This window comes from Diplotaxodon limnothrissa, linkage group LG3, assembly GCF_057381915.1.
Source record: "Diplotaxodon limnothrissa isolate DT_005_m linkage group LG3, D_limnothrissa_male_GT1.1, whole genome shotgun sequence".
NCBI classification, from domain to species: Eukaryota; Metazoa; Chordata; class Actinopteri; order Cichliformes; family Cichlidae; genus Diplotaxodon; species Diplotaxodon limnothrissa.
The window spans coordinates 45702533-45728249 of NC_140598.1; the positions used below are offsets into that span (position 1 = coordinate 45702533).

At 42.4% G+C, this 25717-nt stretch overlaps 1 protein-coding gene across 1 annotated transcript in view; it reads right to left on the minus strand.

Moving 5' to 3' along the window:
• Window positions 1-25717, minus strand: part of arhgef40 (Rho guanine nucleotide exchange factor (GEF) 40) — a 45694-nt gene that overhangs the window by 8029 nt on the left and 11948 nt on the right. Inside the window, exons 2-22 of the mRNA XM_085350710.1 lie at window positions 25377-25466; window positions 23015-23122; window positions 19874-20159; window positions 18438-19578; window positions 17991-18229; window positions 17725-17898; window positions 16269-16383; window positions 15546-15639; window positions 15343-15429; window positions 14189-14305; window positions 12485-12583; window positions 12205-12356; window positions 10724-10862; window positions 10449-10568; window positions 8081-8272; window positions 7432-7953; window positions 6924-7306; window positions 6288-6537; window positions 5977-6066; window positions 3522-3728; window positions 329-508 (exon numbers count right to left, since the gene is read on the minus strand). Coding sequence (XP_085206836.1) covers window positions 329-508; window positions 3522-3728; window positions 5977-6066; window positions 6288-6537; window positions 6924-7306; window positions 7432-7953; window positions 8081-8272; window positions 10449-10568; window positions 10724-10862; window positions 12205-12356; window positions 12485-12583; window positions 14189-14305; window positions 15343-15429; window positions 15546-15639; window positions 16269-16383; window positions 17725-17898; window positions 17991-18229; window positions 18438-19578; window positions 19874-20159; window positions 23015-23122; window positions 25377-25466 — 4785 coding nt within the window. The remainder of the gene's footprint in view (window positions 1-328; window positions 509-3521; window positions 3729-5976; window positions 6067-6287; window positions 6538-6923; window positions 7307-7431; window positions 7954-8080; window positions 8273-10448; window positions 10569-10723; window positions 10863-12204; window positions 12357-12484; window positions 12584-14188; window positions 14306-15342; window positions 15430-15545; window positions 15640-16268; window positions 16384-17724; window positions 17899-17990; window positions 18230-18437; window positions 19579-19873; window positions 20160-23014; window positions 23123-25376; window positions 25467-25717) is intronic.

A 25717-nucleotide genomic window follows, 5' to 3' on the forward strand; every position in this document is an offset into this window, starting at 1 on the left:
ACACGAGCACATCTGGACGTCACATTGCCTTTGTGCAAGGAATACGAGAGGTAAAAGGTTTCATGCCCCATCGGTATGCACTGGTCATCTGTGCTTGCACATCTCTATCAGGTGATGTTGTGATTCAAAAGAAAAATACAGAGTTAAAAAGAGTTTATAGAGGAAAGAGGGGGGGAGATAAAGCAGCGCCCAAAAAAACTTTAGAAACCTCAAATTTAGTTTGCTTTCAACAGAATCTAGACAGAAAGCAGATTTTACAGATAAGACAAAGTGCTGGAGATGGTGTGAAGGAGAAGTGTGTGTGTGTGTGTGTGAGAGAGCTGTTCACCTTGATGCTGTGTTTGTAACTGTAGGCGGTGCGTCCCGGGCTGGGATTCTTGTGTTTAGTGAAGATTACGACGTGTTGATAAAGGAAAACGTTCCTCACGCCTGCCCGCTTCCTCCGAGTTCCCCCGCTCACCGTCAGCTCACCCTGCCGCACCAGCTCGCCGCGCTCCGTCACAGGGATCTGAAAACACACACAAACACACACACGTTAGGACACACTTATATTGGCCTTAGGCCCAGGACCAACCCTCAGCAAAAGATACCATCTTCATTTCAATCTTAAGAGGAAATTCAGGCCTGAGCTTTAAAATCCTGTCTCTTTGCCAGGTTCCAATCTTGATTGAATTGGTTCATTAATTATCTTGAAAACAGAAATAAAAATAAATAAGCATCATTATATCTGAGAATCCATAAAACGCTAACAAAGCGAAATATTCTCACTTTTACAGATTCAATTTTTTCCCCCACTCGCTCAGAGGAGAAAAACTCTGTTGATTCTGCTCATCTGTAGAACAAAAACTAGGAGTTAAAAATTAAATGGTCGTCGTATTATAAAGTCTCAAATCCTCCCTCCTGCACCTACTCTAATTTTCTGTTTGGAGTTGCGAGACACTTTGACTACAAAGACTGAAAAGCTTTATTCTCTATTCAACTGCGAAGGACAAAGGAGCATTATTATTACAGTGCCTTGCATGGTGACATATTCTTCACATGGATGCTTCGTTCTGCTGGATCTTTGCTCTAATTGGCCAGCTGAATCACATCTTTTGTAATAATAAAAAAAAAAGAAAAAAAAAGTGACTTTTTTGTTCATGTCAATTACAGGGTTGCGACTTTGAGATGCTGTTGGAAGTCAAAGGCACACAGACACTCATAATAGGCGAAAAAGAAATTACATAATTGTCAATGCTAGATATGCAAAAGCACAAAAGAGCAACAAACAAGGCAAATGCAAACGAAACAAAAGCGTGCGGACAATGAATTTAAAAAGGTCTGGAATTTTACAAGCGGCCACTGACATACAGTAGATTCTTATTTTTAAACCTCTAGAAATGAGTGGGTCATGATATAAGTGATGCTTCACACACTTTATGAACACCCACATCTACACCCACCCAAACACACACACAGCTGTACTTAAAATCATTTTTACTTGGAGAGGTGTTGCAGCGCAATTTTGAAGTAGCTCAGCGCAAGTGCTTGTGCTGCTGTAATCTTTCCCCTCGTTCAGAATGCAGAGAGATGAGAGGTGTGTGTGTGTGTGTGTGTGTCAAACATTTGTCACGACTACCACTGAATATTACAGCTGTGTCAGAGTACAGTGGTGTAGGGCGCAGGGATGTTAGTGTTTTTGGACTTTTGATAAGTCTTTCGGTTTTTGTTTATTCCCAGTGGGAGAACACAGTCTTTCCTCCCACTTGCCACGTCCTTGTTGCAGCTCTCAGGACTAGGAAATAAGAAAGATTCAGCTTCATAATTCAGGTTAAACTCAGTCTGGATTGAGATCAGATGATGACAACTGATCTCAGTGGAAAACCACATCAGCTGATAAGCTTCTAGGTTTACTAGACCCCGACTCACAAAGGATTTTTAAGACAGATAATGTTGCCAATATCCGATGACTCAAAAATCTGATATTCTGATACATCGGCTAATATTTTTTTCTTTCATATTTCTAAACTTAAACAGATTTCCCTGACATGTGTTATTTGTAGCTCAATATTTAATATTAAAACTCTGTTTTTAGTTCTCCAAACTTGTTGCCAACAGGAAACATGCAGAGTGCCCCCTGGTGGACACACTATGAAACATCAGCCCTCAGAAAAAGATTGAGTGTTTTTCCCGTCTCTTTCTTACTTTTTTAAAAATTTGAAATCTTATTTGTCTTTATAATGCCGATACTGATACATTTAAAAATAGCTACCATCGCACTGAAGAAAAACGTCCGACTCTGCTCACATCAGCAGCTTGTTGTGTTTTTGGTGTTTCAAACATGTGCTCCTAACGGGAAAGTTGCACAGTGCCATCTAGTGGACAAACTATGCAAAATCAATACTCCTAAAAGCATGTACCCTCTATATTGGTAAATGGCTAATATAAAAAAAAATGATCAGGCAAAAAAAAAAACAACACAAAAAACAATGAGGCGGTTCTGCTCGAATCAGCTACTTGTTCCTTTTTTGGTATTCCCAAAAGCTCCAGATCGGCTTCTGGGTGGAGCAGATGGCTGCCCCTCTCTGATCCTGCTTCTGCCAGAGGTTTCTTCCTGAGAAAAAGGAGTTTTTCCTTCTTACTGTTGCCAAGTGCTTGTTCTTTACCTTAGAACATCTTCTGGCAACTGTTATATAAATAAAATTGAATTGAACAGATGGAAAAACTGCAACACAAACACTCATAACACATTTGTAGGCTCTTTCTCCGATTTCTTCTTCACTTTTTAAAATGTCATTTATCAACCATTGCAGACCAATATCAATGTATTAGCAAATAAATATCATCGGCTTGAAGGAAAAAGTGGTCAGGCCCCTAACACTGACAAATCTCATACATAATGCAATGTTTGACTTGCTTTAGCCTGCCTGGAGTTGCAGCTGCCTCTGCAAGCTGCAGCCCACCTCTACCCCAATTCCTCCTCCTCATGCTGTGTTTGACTTCATCAGTGTCATGTCTGTTGTTACTGATGCCCGCTCCGCTCTGTACCAGATATGCTGCTGCTGCTCCCACACCTTATGATCTCTGCATATCCAGATGGAAGATCTCCATTTAGCCAAAGTAATGCTGACGGATTCAGTCATAGTATGCGAGTTTAGATGCTCACACATTCACGCACATTGTCCTGATTCTTTCTATAAATAGACGCCGCAGACTGTAGTTCACAATAAATGGGCTTTTCCTTTTATGAGCAACACCTCTTAACATCTTGTAGTAGTAAGAAAATGCAAATGAGCTTCTATTTATGTGCCTCCATGAATTCTTTAATGTGTTCTTCTTGAAACATGGCTAATGTAAGCCGTGTTTCTAGTGTTTGTGTGGAAAATAAACACCAATACATTTATTTGATTTATTTGGGGGTAAAAGAGAAATAAGTCACTTCCACTGGCCTGACCTCAACAAGATTTTAGTTTCTTTCTCTCTAAGAAAAGAAAGTGGGACTTGACAGTTGCAGAGACATAAACTGGGACAAGCATTCTCACCGGGCATCCGACGATGAGGTCACTGGCCCTGAGGTCCTCGCCGTGCCGCTGGGCGTGTCTCAGGATGGAGAGGGCGGAGTCTGAGGCGGGGTTTATGCCTCCCAGCTCCTCCAGCGCCTCGCAGTACTGCTCCAGTCTCTGAATGGGAGCCTGCAGACAGTGAGGGAAGGCCAGAGGGGAGACGGGGGAGGCTTGGGGAAGTTTTGACTGAAACAGGGGAGGGAAGGACAAATAAAAAGGTAACGTTAGCAAGTCTGCTGGTGTTCCCCCATCATGTTCAGCTGGGCTGTGTTCACTGTATTTTATTACACACTTCACTATAAGTTGTGTTCACCTTAAAACACAGTCAGAAGCTTCGCCCATGGATGTCACATGTCCTACCTTGTGCCCTCTGCCGGGACCCCCACCTCCTCCAACCAGAGCATTTTCGGAACTCATCTAAAGCAACCGATTCCTGTTATGTCCTATATCTTAGAAAGGGCAGCTTCAGACAATGTCCTGACCTAAATGGCCCGAAAGGTGTCTGCGTTTTTTTACTTTGACTTTACTTAGTGGAAAATCAGTGACATTTTTTTGTTTTCTGACACTGAACAAGTTTTCTTTTTTAGAACATGTGAATTTTCCCACCCAAAAATAAGGACAACAACAGTGATTTTTGGTCTTTGTCAAAACAGATGATATAAAGAGACAGTAAAAGAGGCCAGCTCGTGTCTTACACCTCTAATTCTAACAGATACGCCTATAAACCGGAACGTCAATGACACAGCAGCTCATCCGGCTTGTGGCCCATCACACTTCACAAGATTCACCTGAGAAAAAAAAATCGTCAAAGGTGACATTGAGCTCAAGCACATTTTCGGCGAAGACCCATTAGGTGATCGTTGTGTCCACTGTGTGATTAAATTGTGAGCGATGCTGCAGGATGAGCGGCGATTCTTGTGAACCGTGGATGTAAGCACACTTTTAGCTCATCGCCCTTCAGCCCAATAAGCTTAATAATATATAAATCACATGCAACTAGTGAAGATTTGCCAGTTCGCTGGTCTAGAGATGGCAATTGATATGATTTTAGTGATCTCTCTATGATTATTAAACATCCAGTTCTTTATTGATTTCCTCATTGATTCCTAATTCTGATTTTTGGTTGAAAAAAAATAAAAGCTTACACAAGTTTTCAGCACCACTGCAACTATTTTATCATCTCCAAGTCTAAACAGCGCATAGAAAAGTATTTGATAACCTTTTCTCTAACAGGCAGCTGACAGAAAAACATAATAAATCTGAGCTGCTGAGCTTGGAGGCATGAGGCTCTGATGGATTGGACAAGTTGTAACCAGTTCTCAGCAGGAATCACTTTTTGATTTGGATCCCTTATAAAGACACGCGCCCTCGCATCTCGCTGCTTTAAAGAAAACGCTCAGGGTCTAAATAAAAAAGTGTATGGGCTCTCCTTTGGTCCACGCTCAGCCTGCCCACCACATGCCATGAAGTCTTTGCTAGCATCAGCTCTCAAACATGCTACATCAGGCTGAGCCGCTCCTCTGAGATAGTTACAGTCGCAGTTAACACAACTCTCTGTGGATGATTGTGACATCATTTGGCATGTTTTGGCAAACGGTTCTTTTTTTTTTAGACACGTGTAATCAAGGTAACTATGGCTTTGCTCAGCAAGTATGAAAGTTCCAACTCGTAGCTGCTGCTTTAATGTTTCTTCCATTTTCTTTTCATCCGCTGATCCCAGTAACCCTGAAGAAGCAGCTACGCAGCAGTAACAATCATCAGCACCATCATCATTCAAAATGAACACCAGTTTAATGTCCCCTGCCATCATGATAGCCATATCCCTGTTATCAAGCTGCTTTACAGCTGCTGCTGCTGCTCAGTGTGGCCTGAGCACGTGCTGCCTCCTGGTGGCGACTTGTTAGAAATGCTGGGTTTGAGCGTCGCCTCAGAGGTTTTGAGCTCTTTGATCTGTCTGTATATAGCCCTCATAATAATCTCACGATGCTGTCGATGTATTAGTTTTTGTTAATTGTAGCTCGGGAGCTCCAATGACTTTCTCTGTAATCCGCCTTTAATTGGCTTTTCTAGTGTGCATTAAACTTGTAATTAACTTTACTGTATACAGCTCGTTCATAATTGCCGCCACCAACAAATAAAGCAGCTTTAATTGGCTTGAGCCTGTGATGTGTTCAAAAAAAAAAAAAAAAAAAAAAAGACTCATAGCAACGCTCTTACATTGTGTAACCAGTTTTCTAAAAAAAGAAAATAACCAAATAAAAAAAAAAGAAAAAAAAAAGGGTTTATTGTTAAGAGACACTTTTATCGCTTTGAAATCATGTTTACTGAGATGAACTGGTTGAATAAGAGTTAAGACCGCAACTCTCTCAGTAAAATCTCTGCAGGAACAAGACTGGTTTTTACTTCTTTTTTTAAGAGGCACGATGAATCCTACCTTGAAAAAGTCGGCTGCTTGTGTGACCAGTGGAGAATCCAGGTCTGGTTTGGTCCTGATGTACTGGGAATACTGCAGAAACTGGTCCCGCTGTGTGGTGACAGGCGAGAAAGTTGTTTTTAATTGATTTTAATCAGATTAATTACACAGAGAGGGATTTAATGGATATTTTTAAGCAAATTATGCTGACTTCTAACTAATCTGTGACATTTTCTATATGCAAACATATAAAACAACCCCTCAGAGGTTTATGTAAAACTGAAGAGCAGTGCATGCAGTCATACAGCTTCACTTGGCATTTTGCAACTTACAAATTTACTGAAGCAGTCCTGTTGCAACAGGCTTTGCACAAGAGCGCCCTCCATGGCTGGGAGTAGGTCCTGCGAGTGAAAGGTGGTGAGGCTGGCCCAGTTGGGAAACAGCGAGTCTGCCTTCCCCCTGATGGAAGCTGGGGTGTCTGAGAGCTCCAGTAAGGGCAGGTACGTCTCTTCTACCCCCTTTAGCACAGTCACGTACTGCCTCTCTGAACTTAGCATCCTACACCAGAGCAGGTACAGCTTACTGTGGTGGAGATGGCAAAGGGTGGGGAGGGGAGGAAAGAAACAGTGCATGAATACACTTAAAGGAGAAACAAACATGGAAGCAAGTGGACAAGTGGGAGGTAAGGGGAAGCGAGAGCGAAGATAGCAACGGATTGAGATCAAAGACTCAGTAATGAAAAAATTATCTAAGATTGCATCCTGACTGATAAAATCAATGCGAAAGAGCCTTCAGTTGTACTTAAATTATCCCTAAAACTATGCATCGCTTTTTCTTTCATCTCAGCCTGTTCCATTCTTGCTGCGACTTATTATGTCTATCTCTGACTGATTTTCTTACGAGGAAAGTGGAGTACATGGAAAAAGGACAAAAAAAAAAAAAAAAAAGCAAAGAAAGCCAACACACACCTCTGTGCGGTTGAACCGGCCCTATCCGTCCCCGTCTCCCTGTCTGTCCTCCCCAGCAGTACATGCTGGCGCGGTGACCCCGTGTGATCCACCACCTCCTTGCTGCTGACCTCCACTCCTCGGATCAACACTCCTCCGCCACTACTACCACCACCACCACCGCTCCATCCTGGAATAGCTGCAGCCATGCTAGTAGTAATGACTGGGTCGGCCAAAGCCCGTCGTCCCAGCCAGGACATGGGGGAGTTACGGCTCGCCCCAGCCACCGGCGACTCAGCGGGTTTGGGGGTGGCTGTACCTCGACGGGGGGCCAGGAGAGCCTGGAGGTCAAAGCTTGGGTGACGCTTCCGAGGTGGCTTGAAGGGAAGTGGAGCCTCTGTGGGCTGTAAGGGAATTGAACTGGTCATTGGTGTGACTGTGACACACTTCAGTTACAACAGTACAGTCCTGTAACACACCTCAGATCATAGAACAGAAAACATTACCATAAAATAGAAATCAAACTCACGCTCTTCTTTGTAGGATTCAGAAGGTTCGATAGAAACTTCCCTCCCCCGGCCCCACCTCCTCCCGCACCACTTCCTCCTGCCGTTCCCTCTTTCTTATTCCCTTTCTCCTCTCCTATCTTCAGTGTGGAGCAGGTCTGCGGTCTGAACAGTGATGCCAGGGATCCCCAGGACTGCAATCCGCCTTCCCCTCCGCCAGCTCCCAGCCCCCAGGAGTCACCCTCTCCCTCGGGGCCCATCAGGTCCCAGAGGCTGCTGGCAGAGGGAGTTTTGGTTTTCCCCTGTCCCTGATTTTGCGTCCGGTCAGACTGGAGGAATCGGGGCTTGACCTGTGCTACTGTTCGCTGGTATCGCTCAACTGTCTGAGTCCAGAGATCCAGCAGTGCCCCGCCACCCAGCTCTATTGCTAAAGAGCGTGCGTCCTGGAAACGGGACGGGGGTATTGGAGGGAGGGAGGCGAGAGGGCAGGTGGAAGAAGAGGAAGAGGAGGAGGTGGAGGAGACTGCATCGCACCACTGGGTGGCCTGCACAAGAGACAGGAAAGTCAGGGAAGTCATTAGGACTTCCGCTCGGCATTAAAACACTTTGGAACCATGACTGTATGTTTATAACTTCCTGTGTGTGTGCTGCAGAGGTCTTCCTGTGCCGTACCTCGGTCAGAGTGGACAACAACCTCTGTGTGTTGTCCAGAGTGGTCCAGCAGTCAGACAGACAGTGGGACATGTCCCTGAGCTTCTCCCTGACCGGAGGGAGTCGGATCTGGACGTCGCTCAGGCCTGCCCAGTCCAGTTCACACCAGCCCTCCAAATCACTGAGCAGTGACAGAGTCTCACTGTGCAGCTCCTGAAAGATGCCAGAAAATGGGCTGTCAAGAAGTATTTACTGCAGAAGACTGACAGGACACACTTGGGAAATCGTGGATGGAAAAATATTGACTGCATCTCTTGGGAATATGCTGGGAAAACTTTTCATTAGCTCGTCTCCATGAGAATGACACAAATATGCCACTGAAAGGCACAGTGGGCTTAAAGCACATCTATTCACAGTTTATCGTTTCAGTTATTGACTTCTCAAACCCTACAGTGGGTGATTCACAGTAACACATGTGTCTTAAGTACGACTAATAAGATTTCTTATCCCAGAGTTGACGTGACAGAAGGGATTTTTTTTGTGGGCGATGTTAAGATGCTTACATGTACTGTAGAAACAAAGTGAAAGCAAAAGCTCTGAGGGCGGACGCTTTAACTGTATGTGAATATTCTCCATGTTGTTATCATGATGTGTGCTTACTTACCAAAAGTCATTTACATGCAGATAAAACTGGACACTCCCTTTGTACTTGAAGAAGGTCAGTCGGACCAAAACACTGTGATGTAATAAGTGTATTAGCGGTACATGAGACGGTGTGTGGCAGTCATATTTCACCGTTTTGTGAATATCATGAATGAAATCTAAATGACCTTTAGAAGACCAATTAAATCAAAGTCTATATGAGTCACAGCTGCCAACACATAAGTACTGTCAAGAGATCAGGGCTAGACATCGCTGTAAGCATTAGAGAAAAGAGACAGCCTGTTACCAAAACCATTTTAAAGCCACAATGTTTGCAGGAACTCTGTGTTTACAACTCCTTTGATTTTACACCTGATCTCCATCCATTCTCTACTGTTTATCTTTTTCAGGGTCGCGGGTGGGCTAGAGCCTATCCCAGCTGTCTTAAGCTCTGTCCACACTAGCAAGGATAAATTTGAAAACGCTCCACGTCCACACTAGCGTTTTCAGTCGTTTTCACAGAGTTGCGTGTCAAAAACGGACGAAAACGCTTACGTTCCAGTACTGCGCATGCGTGAAGCGCAAGACAATTCCACCTGCCTCATTTCTGTCTGCCGTTTCTTTACTTTCCGGCTCTCTGAAACATCGCAGCAAAATGTTGAGGAAAAGCACCGAGTTTTTAAATGGACTAACAATGAGGTGGAGTTGTTGCTGTGAGTAACACAAAAGTACAAAGTTGCAAAAGCGAGTGAGAATTAAAGAATTTGAAGAAAAGCTATCTGAAGCGTGTACAGACTGATATTAATCTTTAATAGGGCTGTCAAAATTGAGCGCAAACAAAACAACTGCTGTATAATGCCCTCCGCTATCTTAGTTTAATTGGTCACATGACTGCATCACATGACTAAAATGTGTCATCGTTTTAGAAAGTCTCCGTTTTTGTTGTCTACACTGCGACACGAAAGAGCATTTCCAAAACGCTGCGTTTTCCTTGAGCAAAAACGGCGTCTCAGTGTGGACTGGAGGCCAACATGGAGAGAACACGGTGCTTTTTCAAATGAAAACCTATGGGCGATTTAGAGTTTCCAATTAACCTATCCACACTAACTTACTAACACTAATATAAACTTGTATTTATATGTAATTTCAAAGAATTTCATTCAGATCACACACACAGAGTCAATCCTTCTGAGTCTCAGTCATCGCCATCAGTGACTGACGCCGTTATGCAAATGAATGAATTACTCAGCCACAGCAACAGTGTTGCTACTGTAAGATGATGTGAAAGAGGGAAATTTTCTAATCTACGTTGCATAGTTGTTTTTTATTTAGCGTCAACCCTTTAACGCCTAGTGTTTTACATTTGATACACACAGTTTTGGTGAGTTTTAGAGACTTCTACAGCATCCATGTGATCTCCCCCCCCCCCCACCGAAAAATGTTATTAGTAAATTACAAAGCGGATTTTTAATCAATAAATCGCCAAAAATGCCAGATGTGGTAAATACGATGCAATTAAGACTCATATATGCAATTTCATATTTTTGTTTTTTAGCTGTCAGAAGATTCAAAAAACACTTCATCCTTTATCCCCCCCCCCCCAAAAAAAAAATTGGCAATTATTTAATCAGGAATTTAAAGGGTTAAGACTGGCTCCATAACACTGAGCCCAGTGAACCTGCATATTTTAACATGACATGTGAAAATGTTTTCACACAAAAAGCACATTCATCTTTGCATTACTCACATTGGCCGTTTCTTTGAACGTCTTGAACCTCTGCTGTTTGAGCGAGAGTCTGCTGAGGGAGAGAGGAGGATCCTTGTAGTCCTCCAGCTGCGACTGAACCTGCTCAATCTCTTTATCGCACTGTGGATTAAAGGCGGAGGTTTGGGTGAGTGGAGGACATGAGGCGCTCTGTTACGCATAAGATGTGGAAAAACTGAAGATGATGAAGCAAAAAAGAAATACGCAGATTACAGAGTGTAGGTTATTTTAAAGTAAAGCAAATCTTCCTCAGATACCTTTTCCAGTTTGTCCACCAACCCCGCCAGACGCCCCAGCGCCTCCAGGTCACGACCTCTTTGGTTGGACACTCGGACAAGCCGATGGAGTGCATCGTCCACGCTGTCATAAAGTTTAGAAGTTACGGCAAGAGCAGCTCTGAGAGGAGAAGAAAGAAATTTTGGTTTTCATTTAAATTCTTCGAAATCATGCTGACAGAAATGATCTAATTATAAAACAACGTCTCATGTACAGCACAGAAAAAACCCATCTTGTATTATTGCACAGCTTAAGCCAAAACTCATTACACAGTAAGAACAGAAGAGCTACAACAGTCTTCAGATCATCTCTAAGCTGCAGTCATGCACAAACAAGCTGCATCGCTCTGTCCTTTATTTGATGTGTTTTCTTCTCCAGCTGGTTTTCATTTTATGGTTAAAAACAAACAACTCTGTTTTTGTCAGGAAGATTATTTTTAACCTAAAGCTCATCCTGACAAAAATAACCCTTCAATCAAAATTGTAAAAAGCATGGGAAAGGAAAAGAGAAGAAGATTTAAAATATAGTCTTCAAGTCCTGTGCTTAATGTATATTAAAGCATCTTTTCAGAATCATAACATTGTGGGTTGTTAGGTTGTATTAAAAAATAACTCAGGAATGCATAAAATGCCCACAGTACAGCTACTGGATGTTAGAAGGAAATAGCTTTCAGTTCATTGCTGGTAAAGTGTGGCAATAGGCTCCAAGCACAACTTTGGGGTGGCACGACACTCGGGTGGAAGGTCACCAGCTACTTTGTTACATATGTGTGCTCAGCTACCCATTAAAACGATAATTTAATCAGCCAATCACATGGCAGGAACCCAACGAAGTTCAAACTTAGGAAAAAGGCTGATTTTAGTGAACATGGCATGGTTGTTAATGCCAGACGGACTGGTCTGAGAGTGTCAGAAACTAATGATATACTGGGATTTCCCCCACACAAACAGCTCTAAGATTTTATAGAGAATTAAACTCTGCAAGAAAACGTCTTGTTGATGTCAGAGGTCAGTGGAAAGTAGCCAGACTACTAATGAGCTGATAGGAAGGCGGAAGGCTTGGGTGTTTGTCCTGTCAGCAAAGAATAGGAAAATGAGGCTTCAGTTTATATGCAAATCCAATAGTTTCTGTATAAGATGACAAGGCATTGAACTAACACTGCTGGCAGAGCTCAGAGAAGGTGTGGCCAATCAATGGTGGAGCCAAATCATGTTCAGCATGATGGTGCTAACACTGACAGATGGCTAAAAATCACTATAAAATCGTGGTTTAGCGTGTTAGCATATGCTGATTAGCACTAAATAACCGGGAGTGTTCGTTTTCCAGGGTTTTTGGCCCCAATATTTTCATTGGATTTTGTTACTTGATTTAAAAAAAAAAAAAAAAAGAAAGAAAAAAGTATAATCCATAAAATAAAAATTCAGTAGTCCTACAAATACTGGATGAATTAGGTGTCTGGTACCTGCAGTCTGGTGACTTTTGTGCCAGTCCAGATGCTCTATTTGTCAATCCAGCAAGCCAGGCCCCGCCCTTCTGCTGCAGCTCAGTTAACCGTTGGTCGGCCAGGACGCTGGCCATGAGCTGCCTGTGTTTGTCAATGCTCAGAGGAACAGCCTGAAAAAGATAAGCATGTGTATTGTACCTTTTGTGTGTGTTTTTATAGAGACTGGTAAGTTACTAAAACACAAATATATCTGAGCGCACACAACGAGTAGAACGAGCATCATGTTAAAGTTATGGACCTTTATGTTGTCTGGCATTGGCTCAGCGTCCATAGACTGCAGTGCTTCTCCAAGCAGTGAGAGGGCGCTCTCACAGCGCTCTGTCAGACTCTCCAGACTCTAAACAGGACAAAAAGAAGTAGAAATCCACACAAACACATGAAATCTCTCTTTCATTCCACCTTTTTTGTAATCCACAGGAGAGGTCAGAAAAAGTCCAGAGGATAGGAAAATGTTTTCAACTGTTTAGATAAAGCAACATAAACTGTGGGGGGAAAGCCATTAAGGGTCCTTGAGATTCTTACGGGCTGTGTTTTTTCTTCACCTAGTTCATCATGCCTGTCTGAAATAATCGACCACCAGCAGACGACCACTCTTTCCCAGCCAACATCCTTTTATTTCGCCTCCCTCCCTCCTAGATGTTCTTTCTCCCACAATACTCCCTCAACTGTCAGAGGTCATATTTTACACTGGAGGTACCCAAAACTCGAAACAAGTTACGAGCTACAAGAACTCCGGACTTTGAGTGGGTTACTTGAGCTTGTTCATTCCAAGCTGTCTGTAAGAAGTTTAAAAATAATAACAATAAAAATACACTAAGGACTTTTTGCTTTAGAAAATTCCTCAGCTACATACAAAAATGGCATTTCCTGTGAATTAACAGAAACTTTCTGTTTTATAATTACAGAACAAAACCTCAAACAGTCGTGCCGACACATTTTTTTCATTTACTAAGGCAGCATGTTTTAATAATGTGAAAAAAAAACGAGACATGCTATCGAAATTTCATTATTTCCTGACAGAAAGGGTTAGGGTTAGGTCAGTGGTCCGACAGCTTAAGATCAAAGTGAGCTGTATGTGAAAAATGACTTTGACATCCCTGATGTACACACGCTGATGCACACGGGAGTAAAAATAGGACAGCAACCCTCTTGTGACTAGAGAAAATCTGTGGCTGCCCAGTGATAGCTTAAATGTTTTGGATTTTAAGTCATTGTGGCAACTAACTAGTCTCCAGGAGGCTGAGCATACAACACCCACAATCTCTGGGCGACAGCTTTTGATTACAAGGAGATGGCATGGGTCACATATAGGAGGAAACATGTCTCCAAACAACCACTATCAGATGGATCGGTGAAGGTTTTGCAATCAAGGTGCAAGTTTTCTGTGACGTGTCTCTTTGCAAAATGGATTTGGTTAGCTGTATTCTGGTTATATTCCTGTTTAAAAGAAAGGTTTTCCAGCTCTTATGTCAAGTAGCTGTTAAATTGCCACTCTGCAGCAACTACATCATGATTTGTGGAGGAATTTATGAATTTCTGTTTCAGATCTCTGAGTTTCTGGATAGACTCTGAATACAAGCCGTTAGTGTGAATTTCTGTTCATCGAGATGGCGACAGGTTTGAAATTTTCACTGATTCATGAGTTAATGACCGTATTATCACAAACAAATTGCATTCAATTGCCATTTTGACCTGATTCAATCACAAACTAATAGCAGACTCTAATTGTTTTTATTGCTGCCCTGATACACCAAAGTCACTTTGAAGACTGCAGCTGACTGATTAATGTTCCTGTTTACACTGAAGTCTGAACTTCGTCATACCTCCACTCTGTGGATGAACCACTGAAAACACAAATGCTATAGTGGAGAATCAAATGTGAAAAGTTCAAGGATGCTTTTTCATGTTTGCATAATCGAACAGACAAAACAGAGCTCCTCACCAGTCTGAAGGCCAGCCAGTCCGCGTGGCAGTGGATAAAGTCCCCGTCTACTTCTTTGGGCAGCTGTTGTTTGTCTACATACTGCTGAAGGACACTCGTTCCTCGCACTGTGTGGACCTGCACAGGAGAGGAGAAACAGTAAGGGGCAGAGGAAGTGACTTTCTTATTGTATGTTTGAGAAGAATAAAAGCTTTTAAGGAAATTAGACCAAAAAAGAAATAAATTAAATCACACTGAAGCCTGGAACATATAAACTCTTATCTGAATGTGTTAGTGTTGGCAATGTTTACTGAGTACACACCAAGTGAAAAGCTCCAAGAGTTTAAAAACATCAACAAACCTGCTGTGCCAATCATAAGTTTTCAAAAATCACCTGTTTAAACCATATTATCAGGGCATGTGGCCACTTTGAGTGAGAGAATAATGCTGACCTCTTTGTTATTTGCGATTCTATTAAATGGCAATTATGGCTAGAGGTTCTGAGAATGGGAGAGAATAAAAAAAAACTAACTTGTATTATGATTTATTTTTTACTTTCTGAGCAGGTACACAACTGGTTACTGAAATTCAACATGGTGCTGACGTTGTAATTTAACTACAGCGTTCACATCTTCTTGGAAGTGTTTGTCGTCGACATCCAAAGTTTGAACACTGCCTGCTTGAAACACAAACCACGTGGCATGACCGATCCTCCCGTGCCTGTGCGCAAGAAAGATTTCTGCTGATCGGTGCAAAGCAATATGCTGAATTAGCGGTAAAACCGAGTTATCTGAAAGCAGTAGATGTTCCAAACGTATGGAAATTGGGTTTAATAGATTCAAGCTCAATGTGAATGTGCACTCCAGCTTAAGCACTTCTGACACTGATCGCATTGCAACAAGGAACAGGGACAATTTATGGAACGTTATTTCCTCTCGCGCAATTTGCATTTCCTATATGAACACTTTTTCCTGTTGACATTATAATAGGCAATAGAATTACAGGAACTTGCTTTCTGCTAATGTTTTCTCGTGCTATTTATCACTGAGCTTTTGACATGCTTTCATAACTTCACATTTATTCATTTTACGGATCTGCAAGTAAAAGAAGTATAACCGACTTAACCATGAGGAGCTTAGTAATACAGTCTAAACATGTGATGTGCATGAGGTCACCTCTGCTCCTTCCAGGGAATGAGAAGGGGACTCCTGCTGCTCTTCCACCAACACCAGAAGGGATCCAAGACCACCGGGGACCGATCCCTGGCACGAACACAAAAACACATGTGCTCGAGCTACTATCACATCTGCAGCCTAATTAAAGCGTGCATGCAAACATTTAGCACTTCCAGTTAACCAGCGTCCTTGTGCTGTCTCACCTGGAACAATTTAAGAGCAGAGAACAAGAGAGCGGAGGGTGGGGCGCGCCTGCTGTCCATTAACACTGTTAAACCCTTTTCTTTGGCTGCAGGCCTGTTGAGGGTGGATGAAGAGAGAAATGTTAAAAATAAGTGTTTAGCTTTAAACCAGTGTAATAGCCATTTTTATTTAGGTATTTTCACCAAACGATGAAGTTGAAACAAACATTTGTTCTTAAACAAGAGTTTTTTGGTCATTTGCATAGAATCACATCATTTCTACCCAAAGCCGTTGAGAAGCTTTGGTTCTGACTTGCCACAAGTAGTAGCAGTTATTGTGCCAGGTAAACTGGCAAGCTCAGATGTGTTTGTGAAGCTGACATTGAGTCAGTTTGTTATGTTTGTCCTCCGTTTTCTGGCACACTCTGTGTTTCCCTCACACCACCTTATGTTGTATTTGGAAAAGTCAAGAAGCGAGTCGAGTCGAACATAATTATGAGGCGCTTTTCGTTAAACAGGCTCGGTCTCGGTGGTATAACAGGAAACAAACCACACAAGCCTAAATATAAAAATGTGAACAAAAAAAGCCAGTTAAAGATTTTTAAACATACATTCAGAGAATCGGGGGAATCAGAGAGCCGAAGGCTACATTTATTGGCAATATCCCCCTGTATTTAAAAGCCATAAATCTCTGGTGACAACGGACGACTAAAATAAACAATCAAAGGAGGAACACGCACTTACCGCGTGATTGTGTGGTAACAGGCCAAGACGCGGGCCATCTCCTCCCCAGAGAAACCCACTTCTGATGCGTCGGCCTCTGTGAAAACCAGAACACGCCCCAGCCTGTCCACTGTACCTGTGGTCAATATGCATCAGGTTAAGCATCGAGTGGGGAAGCCAAGAGGACAAACTAATTCACCGAGGCTACAAGCATACAAATCCATTTGGTTTTTCTCTGTGCTGTAAGCTTGTTGGTGTTATTGATATCTACTAAAGACACTATCTCTACTTTTAAGATTAGACCTCAAACTTTCCTTTTTGCTAAAGCATATAGTTAGGGCTGGATCAGGTGACCCTGAATCCTCCCTTAGTTATGCTGCAATAGGTATAGTAGGTATATGTTGGGGGATTCCCATGATCCATTGAGTATTTCTTTTTCACCTTTCTCACTCACTATGTGTTAAAAGACCTCTCTGCACTGAATCATACTTGTTATTAATCTCTGTCTCTCTTCCACAGCATGTCTTTATCCTGTCTTCCTTCTCTCACCCCAACCGGTCGCAGCAGATGGCCGCCCCTCCCTGAGCCTGGTTCTGCCGGAGGTTTCTTCCTGTTAAAAGGGAGTTTTTACCTCCCACTGTCACCAAAGTGCTTGCTCAATCGCATGATTGTTGGCTTTTTCTCTGTATCTATTATTGTACGATCTACTGTACAATATAAAGCGCCTTGATGCAACTGTTGTTGTGATTTGGCGCTGTATAAATAAAACTGAATTGAATTGAATTACTTAGGATCACCATGATGTGAACTTTGGAAATAAAGCAGGTTTTGTTTCAGTACCATAAAAAAATAAAATATTTCTTTTGATACTTGGTAAAGATACAAGCCAGCTATGCAGACTAGAAAGGCAACAAAAAAGAAAAAAGTTACTACTTTACAAAAGTAATTAGAAAGGCTTCACTGAAGCAATTTCACAAATAACACCCAGATAATGTGGGAAAACCCAGGAAGGACATGGTCCAAAGCTGACTTTTCTGATAAGTGTAAAAGTAGATTTTTAGCTCAGGAATCATCTGATTACTGGAAATACTTCTGGTTTTGGGGGCTGCCTGGGTGGAGTGTACAGACAGCTAACAGCAGACCATTTACTGGGAATACACCAGCCTGCAGTGTTCTCACATTGGCACTAATCAGTGCCATTGGACATAAATATTCTAACAGACATGCATCAAAACTGTCAAATAGTCCTTTTTGTTTTTCCCCAAAACTTAGAGTTGATGTTGTGGTAATCACCAATGATGACTTAGACATCTGTGTGTTAAAGGCTGTTGGTTATATGTTCTTGCTTAAATTGCCATTTGCATTTATATATGCAGCTCTGTCAAATAAGCCCTAGAAATGTCCAGTGCACATATCTAAACAGGCCCTTGTTAAAATGTTCTGAGCTGATTATGCAGAAGGCCCTAAAGAAGCTTGCCTGTCAACTTGAGCTTCCCTGACTGGAGAAGGTCTGCGTCCAGTTCCCTCAGCAGGGCGGGCTCTTTTGAAGCATCACCATTCTGTTTGTCAGGTGACGCAGCCTCCTCATTAGAGTGGTTAAAAAAAGATGTGCCCGACTGTCCGTTACACACAGGCAGAGATGATTCAGCTTCTGTGAAGGGACAGAAAAATATACAAAACAGTCTGAGGACAGTTAAGCACACATGACCAAATGTTCGTGCACAAACACGGTTTTCTTCAGACCTGCGCTGCTTTTCACTGTGTTGTCTGTCGCCTCGCTATCTGCAGCAGAAGCACCTTCAGTTTGGTCAGCCTGCTCTGCTTCCTCTGTTTGGCTCTCCTTGGCAGTCGGCAGTTTTGTTGAAGCAGTGCAGGTGGCTGGGCTTGGTTGAGGAGTTTTAACCTGCATTTTCAAGGCCTTCTCCTTTACACGACCCCCAGATTTAGCTTTCCCTTTGGCCCCCTTTCCCTTCCTTTTCCTCCTAAACACAAAGCAGAGGAAAATCTTAATGAGGCACACCATAAAATTAATAGCTGCACTTACAGGCATGTGTCACGGTCATGCCACATTGCGTTTTTGAGGCCTTTCTGTGTCCATAAGGTTGCAGCTAAGTGTTATCAAGTTGTGTTTTAATAAAGAAGTGTCAAAAAAGAACACAAATAAGATGAAAGAGTACGATATTTCAGTACCTTGGTGCTCTGAATCCTGCCGTTTTAACCTCTTTTCCTCTGGGGCATACTCTGTCCTCCACTTTTCCTTCATCCTTTTCATCCATGGATTTTTGGTTTGACAAACTCTTCTTTTTAGACCCAGTGTTTGTAATTTCACCACTTTTTGAAACAGCAGCGAATGGTCTCTGTGGTGCATCTGATGTTGGGGTATTAGCCTCACTGTCTCCGCTCAGTGGTTTATCAGCATCCTCAAAAACAGAGTCCGAATGTGATCCGTGATCAGAGTGGCCCTCTACAACGTGTCCATCTTTGTGGTTTGTTAACTCATGGATTTCACCTGTGTCCAAGCTGTTGTTGCTCTTGGATTCTTTACTTTTGTGGTCATCTTTACATAGCTGTGTGTGACCATTGCTATCTCTCTCCTTGCCCACTCCAGGTCTCCTTTCCTTGAATGGGCCATCAAAACAAAGGCGGCGGCTTTCCAGGCCTTCAGAGTCTCTGTTTGTTTTATCTCCTTCATCAGAGTCATGGACTGAGGAGGAGAAAGACCTCCTCCCTCGGCCAGGCTCGGCAACTCCTGGCACAGGCAGTGGCGGTAATGCTTCACCCTTGGCAGCCACAGCGTCTCCTTTGATGCCAAGAATAGCCCGAAAGCTTCCTGACCTTTCCGTTCGCCCATATCCCCATGCTTTTCCTCTGCGAACCTTGATAGCCTTTCCTCTCCTGCAAAGAGGTAGAGTCTTGGTCTTACAGATTCCATGCATCTCTTGGTACCGCTGCCTTGGATCGACTCCTCCATCAGGACCCCCCCTGGGTTCCAAAAGCTCGACATAATCCCCATCGAGCTGAGGTTGTCTCGATGTCCGCCCAAGGCCGTCTTCACTGCGCCTTCGTCGAGGAAGCACACAGTCAGAGTCCAAGCCATCCGGTTGCAAATCCTCATCTTCTTCTTCATCCCAGGACCAGGAGTCTAATTCCCCAGAGGATGAGCCACCCCAGCCTCCGAGGCTGCTACCCCCCTCGCTAGGCAGACGGTTGGACATTAGGCCCAACTCTTCAGAGGGGTCGTGGATAAATTTTGGGTAGACTACCTCCTTCCATGGAAGTCTAACCACACCATCGCATGTACTGACCAGACAGGTGTCAAGTCCTCCTCCAACTTTGTAAAGAAGAGAAAGGAATGCATTTATGAAGAAAAAGTACAGGGTAATTTAAAAAATAAGAAAACACCAACATCAGCTTGACTTGACTAAAATGAGCTTTGTTACATTTCTTTAGCTCTGCTGTTACGTTCTCCCCATCTGCCATCATCACCCTTATATACATAGCCCCCGTCTTTCTGTCCTTCCACCTGGTAAAAAATATGATTCTTCAAGCAACCCACCTGTATTACCCAATCTTCAGTTCCCCAATGATCTTTTCTAACGGTCAGATAAGAGGAATCTGTTCCTTACCTTCTCTCTTGTGACCTCGCTCTTTGTTGATGATGTGAAGCCACTCAGTGGTGAACACAAGGGGATGCTGTGACTCGGGCACCAAGATTTCCTGAACAGTCCGTCCCCCAGGAGCCAGGCATTTTAGTGCCAGCCTTGGGCAACGTGTAGAGAAGGGAACCACCTGTAGGTAGAAGTCATTACTGCGCAGAAGCCTCCAGTCCAAAGTGGAAAGTTGGACAACCACTTTTTCGCCCAGGCAGAGAGGCCAGCCAGAGTGAAGGAACAAGCAACCCAGGTACTGAGACTGACACAAGAAAACAAAGAGAGAGTGTTAAATGTACGAACAGAAAATTAAACCTTCATTCAGATAATGTTAGATTTTGCTGAACAAGTCATCTTTCTGAACCCCTTCCGACTGTGTGATGCACTGACCTCCTTTTAGAACCATTAGAGTCCCCTCAGTGTGCACAATTGTGCTTTCCCATTCACCCACACCCACACTGGTGTCCGCCTGCATGGTTGTATCTGGCTTAGTTATTTAAATGAGCAGAAATTCTAGAACTGATACCACACGAGTCAACGGTTTTCACAAGCTGAACTGGCCAAAAGCCAGTGCCACATACAAATGTCAGACATGACGTGTGTCCTAAGTGTAAAACTGCTTAGTTAGCAGAGAGTCAATGAGTCAGACAGAAACTTGCAGATGACCAGCTCCTCGCAACAGGCAGCCACTACTAAAACAGTTGGAAAACACATCAGGTGGCTCTGTAAGAACGACAGAATCAATTTCAATCAGTCCTAAATACAGAAAACCCTCCAGTGAATAGTAAAAGAATTTAACTGCAAATTCTGTGATTTCGGGCACAGCAGTGTGGGCCTCTTGTGGGACCCTCTGCACGATTAATCAACTGATCTATTTAGGTAATACACCTTAATCCAAGCACTATTCCCACCTTAATCAGTGGTGTGTCCAATCTATATCCCCTTTCTTAAAGCCTTGAAGCCTAAAACTCATCCAGAGCCTCTCTCTGCTGTTCCCAGTCACGTCTAATCGACTGACACAGGGCTGCTCGCTCCTCTCTCTGTGCCCTCCAGACTCACGAGACGTGATCAAATTAAATTCCTTCCTCAGCCTCTCCTCCATCTCCCCTTATTCTACCTCTGTCCTTTATTCAATTTCTTCCTCTTAAGCCTCCCTTCTGTCTCATTTCGTGCCTGTTCTGTCACTGTGGCAAGCTTTGGGGAAGCAAGTATCTGATATCTGTCAGGGTGAATATTAGCATTAAAAAGCATGTGCAGCTTTTCCTCTCTTAAAAAGTTTGCCTATTTCGAGCCAGTCCACAATCTGTAACTCTCTGTGTCCTCTGGCCCACCCCCTCCTTCTCCCTCAATATGCCCCAGTGTTTGCTCCTTCTTCCCCACCTCCCATTACTCAAAAATTCCTCAATCAGTCTGCTATTGCCTGCTAAACTCCAGCATCGTCTCTGTTTTCGCACAGGCACAGTGAATGGGAGTCATGTTCATTCTCTCCTTCGACTCCCACCGCTTCTCTGTTACTCACTCTTTCTCTCGCAGCAAGTAACACACTCACATATGGAAGGCATTATTGTCATGACTCACAGTCTAACTCCCATCCCAGGCAGCTCCACTCAGCGACAATGAAAACATAGTTTGCTCACAAACGCTGTACGGGGGTGTGTATATGTGTGTGTATAAGTCTAGGAAAACTGTGGAGGGAAATATGAGAACGTTCTTAGCTACCAATCTTGCACTAAACACTGCGACTTGTTTACCTTTGCGTGTCTCAGAAAGTTCAATATAAAGAATGCTGTTCAATTAAACATCAGGGATTCGAGTTAAATAGACATCGCGCCTTATTTCTTTGTCTCGGTTTGGCTAAGTGTGGCAGAAACAGCAAGAGAGTGACACAAAGTGGAAGTTGCATGTTTGCACAAGGTTTGGACAGTGTATCCTGTATCATATTATTTATATGCGTTTGTGTTTATGTATGTGGGATCCTAAAGACATCACAACATAAACTATTTATTTACACAAGACTGCACTGCATGTCATTCACTCCTGGAGCTTCCGAGGCAGGAAAACCACCTCATTTGTTTGCGAATCTCAAATGTCACCAGAGACTTTCACAAATTTTACCGAGCAGCTAAAGTTTAGGGGCAGACTCGAGCCTCCATAACGTAGTGAACAACTGGTATTGGGTTACGTGTATCAAACTCTACATGTTTTAAGTTCTGGAGTCTTCCTGTCACCAGCTACAGAGACACTACAGGACCCCCGGCATAAAACTTGGACTTGACTGTTGAGAATACAACCCCAGTTTATATTGGAAATCACAGACTTTTAAGCCAGAATCTGTAGAAACCCCAAATAATAAAAAACAATCAGACAGGTTTTCCACTGTTCTGAAATGATTTAGTGAGAAATGTTAAAGACTAGACTGAGGCTTAATTTGTGCTGCATTCTGCCAACAAGATCAATACCAGCAGTTCTTTGTCTCCATCAAACTGCAAATAAATTTAGTCTTATTGGTTCCTTTAGTCGTTTGCTGTCTTTTAAAGTACTTTTTAATAACTTGTCTGTCAATTTTAAATGAATGTTAAAATTGACTTAGCTTAATTTGACCTTTATAACTTGGACTTTACTAAACTTCATGTTGAAATGAAATCAAGACAGTAAGCATCTCCTCATGCATCTGTGGCTAAAACTTCCACGGATGCCACACAGTTACAGTGCTGATAACAGAAGAGATCAAATAATTTGGTTTCTTATCATGGGTATGCTACATAATTGTAAATAGAAGTTATTGACTTACATTTATTTATCTGCACTTTAGAACTTCTGTTTAAGAGATTTGGCGATGTCGCATCTTTTACTCACCTAACAGGTTTGGGTTTATTCTGCATAGCTGAATTTGACAAGGCATTGCTCAGATTATGAACTACGGCTTGACTGCCTTAAATTGTCAGTTCCAATAAGTAAGTTACCTGAGAAATGACCCAAGGACCATTTTAAAGGAATCAAGAAGCTAGCTGGTAAATTTCTCAGACTATACTTCTTGTGTGTGATGGCTGATTCTGTTTCTAAGTATTCAGCTTTGTGTGTGTTCCATTCAAACAGTGTTTGCAGTTTAGAACTCACACAGGCATGCTGCTGGAGTTTGTGCAGGAGGTGCTTTGCAGGTACGAAGTAGTCCAGGAGATAGCGAAGACTGTCGTGTTGATAGGTCGACTCCAGGACTGAGAAGACCTGGACAATGGATGCAAGACTCGGTAAAAACACTTTGGAGTGAATAGAAAATTAAGCTATTCTCTGAATATCAGATTCTTAGGCACTAAACAGCATTTACTTTAGCAACATTTTTTTTGTGTGCGTGTGTGTATTTTTTGTCTATCAGTGGATTTGTAGAGGGTTTAATTTCCCCTTGAGTGGAAGAATTTGCTCAACCCAGACAGCATATGATCAGTAGTTAAAGCAAGCAAATCACCAAGGCTGTTTAATTTGATCCCTCTTGTTGTATCAAACAGCTTTTTCCATGGCAAGAAAGAAAACTGATTGGAAGCTATGTGACAACTTGGAAAAAAAAAACAATTACAAAGTAAGTAGAGTAACTCTCAATGGTTCAAGCCGTTGCTAAAAAATCTGTTTGTATCCAGAATTTTAAGGAAACAAAGCACCGAAAGCTAAATTAATGCTAGATATAGTTAGGGGTGCTATAATCTAAGAATATTTGGTTATAACTGACTAGATTTGCTTGTGTTATCGAAAAGTCAAGGTGTTCTTGTTGTAGGGTTTCAAATAGGGTTTCTGGTAGAGCAAAGATATGGATAACATGTGCTTAATGGCAATACTGGAGTAGCAGCATTGAATAAATCACAAGCTTGTGTTTTCAGTTAAGATCAGGTTTAAGGTTTAACTTCGCACTTGGTTAGGTTTGGAAACTGCAAACCTCGTTGGATAGTTAGTTAAGATTTTTTTGTTAGATTTAGGCATCAAAGTCTCTTCTGTAAGACTTGAACACCAAAGACTATTTGGTTAGGTTTAGGTACTAAATACTTCTTGGTTAGACTTCTTGGATAGATTTAGGAACTAAAACCTTCTCTGTGAAGTTTAGGTAACAAAGACTACTTGGTCCAATTTGAAAAAAGAAAAAAAGAAATATCTAAGCTGGTTACTAAAAATACTAAAAACTAAAAATTTGAAAACTAGATGGAAAGTCTGTGCTATCCATACAAACCCAACTGCAAAAACAACTCAAAATTTGGCAAATTTCATTTTATTCCTAGAATATATAAAAACATTTTAAATGTTTAAAATGAGCAAAACATATTAGCTCATTTTGAATTCGATTACAGCAACACGTCTCAAAAAAGCTGGGACACCGCCATGTGTACCACAATGTAAACCGAGCTGCTGGAATCGTGGGAGAGGAACATTGTCCTATACTTGTCTACTGGAGGATTCTAGCTGCTCAACAATCTTCGGGTTTCTTTGTTGTGTTTTTCATTTCATGATGCTCCAAATGTTTTCAGTTGGTGAAACGTCTGGACTGCAGGCAAGGCTCTTCAGTACCCTTGTACTACAATGGCACACTATCTTTATAGATGCAGTTTGCTGCGCTATGCAAGGCCATCCCTGAAAAAGAAGTAGTCCGGATAGGAGCATGTGTTGTTCTGAAACCTGTACACAAAGGCTTTTTTCCCCGCTAATACTGACTATAGACATTTCTGTGCATTTACAGAAGCTGTCTGTTTTGTAATTACATGACAGTACAGGCAATGGCCTACACATTTTACACTGTTATTTCCTACAATTTAAGAAACAGATGTCTTTCATTTACTACAACAGCATGTGGACAGAGATAAACTGTTGAAACTGCACTTCTTTTACTTGTATTAAGAAGAAGAATATGTAGTTAAACCCGATTAAACTTCTTTTGCTGGCAAAAGGGAACGCGTTTGACATCCCTGCCATAGAAGACGGCAGCCTTTCTGGATCATGTTCACATATGGCTTCTTCTTTTGATAAAAGCGCTTTAACGTACATTTGCAGACGGTGATTTCCATGACAGGCCAGAAGATGACAGCCATTCAATATGGATTTTTTATATTCTGACTCTCTAAAAGGCTCTTTTTATATCCAATCGTGTGACTGACCAGTAGGTAATCAACCTAATTAGTTGTAAATGTTCTGCCAGCTGTTTCTTTTCAGAACCAATTACTTTTACTTTTTGTTGACCCTGTCTCTGTGACCCTTTTTGAGGTGCTGCTGCAATCAAATTCAAAATGATGTCATATTTTCATGAAATAGTAAAATTTCTGTGTTCTACTGTGAATAAAATAAAGCTTTAGGAGGTCATAGCATTCTGTTTTTATTTACGTTTTACACAGCCAACATTTTCAGAATTGGGTTTGTACATCACACTGTCTTTGTCTACACAACCCTTGTATATTTCCCTGAAGACGTGCACTGGGATGAAGTTGTGCGCACTAGAGAAATCTACCTGGGAGAGGAGGGGTGGGGCTGTGCTCTCAAAAGGAGGATAAAGCGATGAGAGCGCCCCCTGCACGCAGTCCTCCATTGCCTCTGAACCCTGCGAGAGATAAAGAAAGGGTTAAAAAAGGGGTTTAATTCATCACCGGACACTGAATCAACTGTAATATCCGTTTGTGTTGAACAGCCGGCTCGTGTCTGTTTTTGCTGACGCCCACACGTACACATAAATATACACACATGGTCGGCTCTGAGCTTCCTGCTGTACGGCCTCCAGAGTGTCAAGCATTTCCTCCGAGGCCCAGTAAATGTAGAAACCCCCCAAAACAAAGGTGACTTCACTTCAGTGTG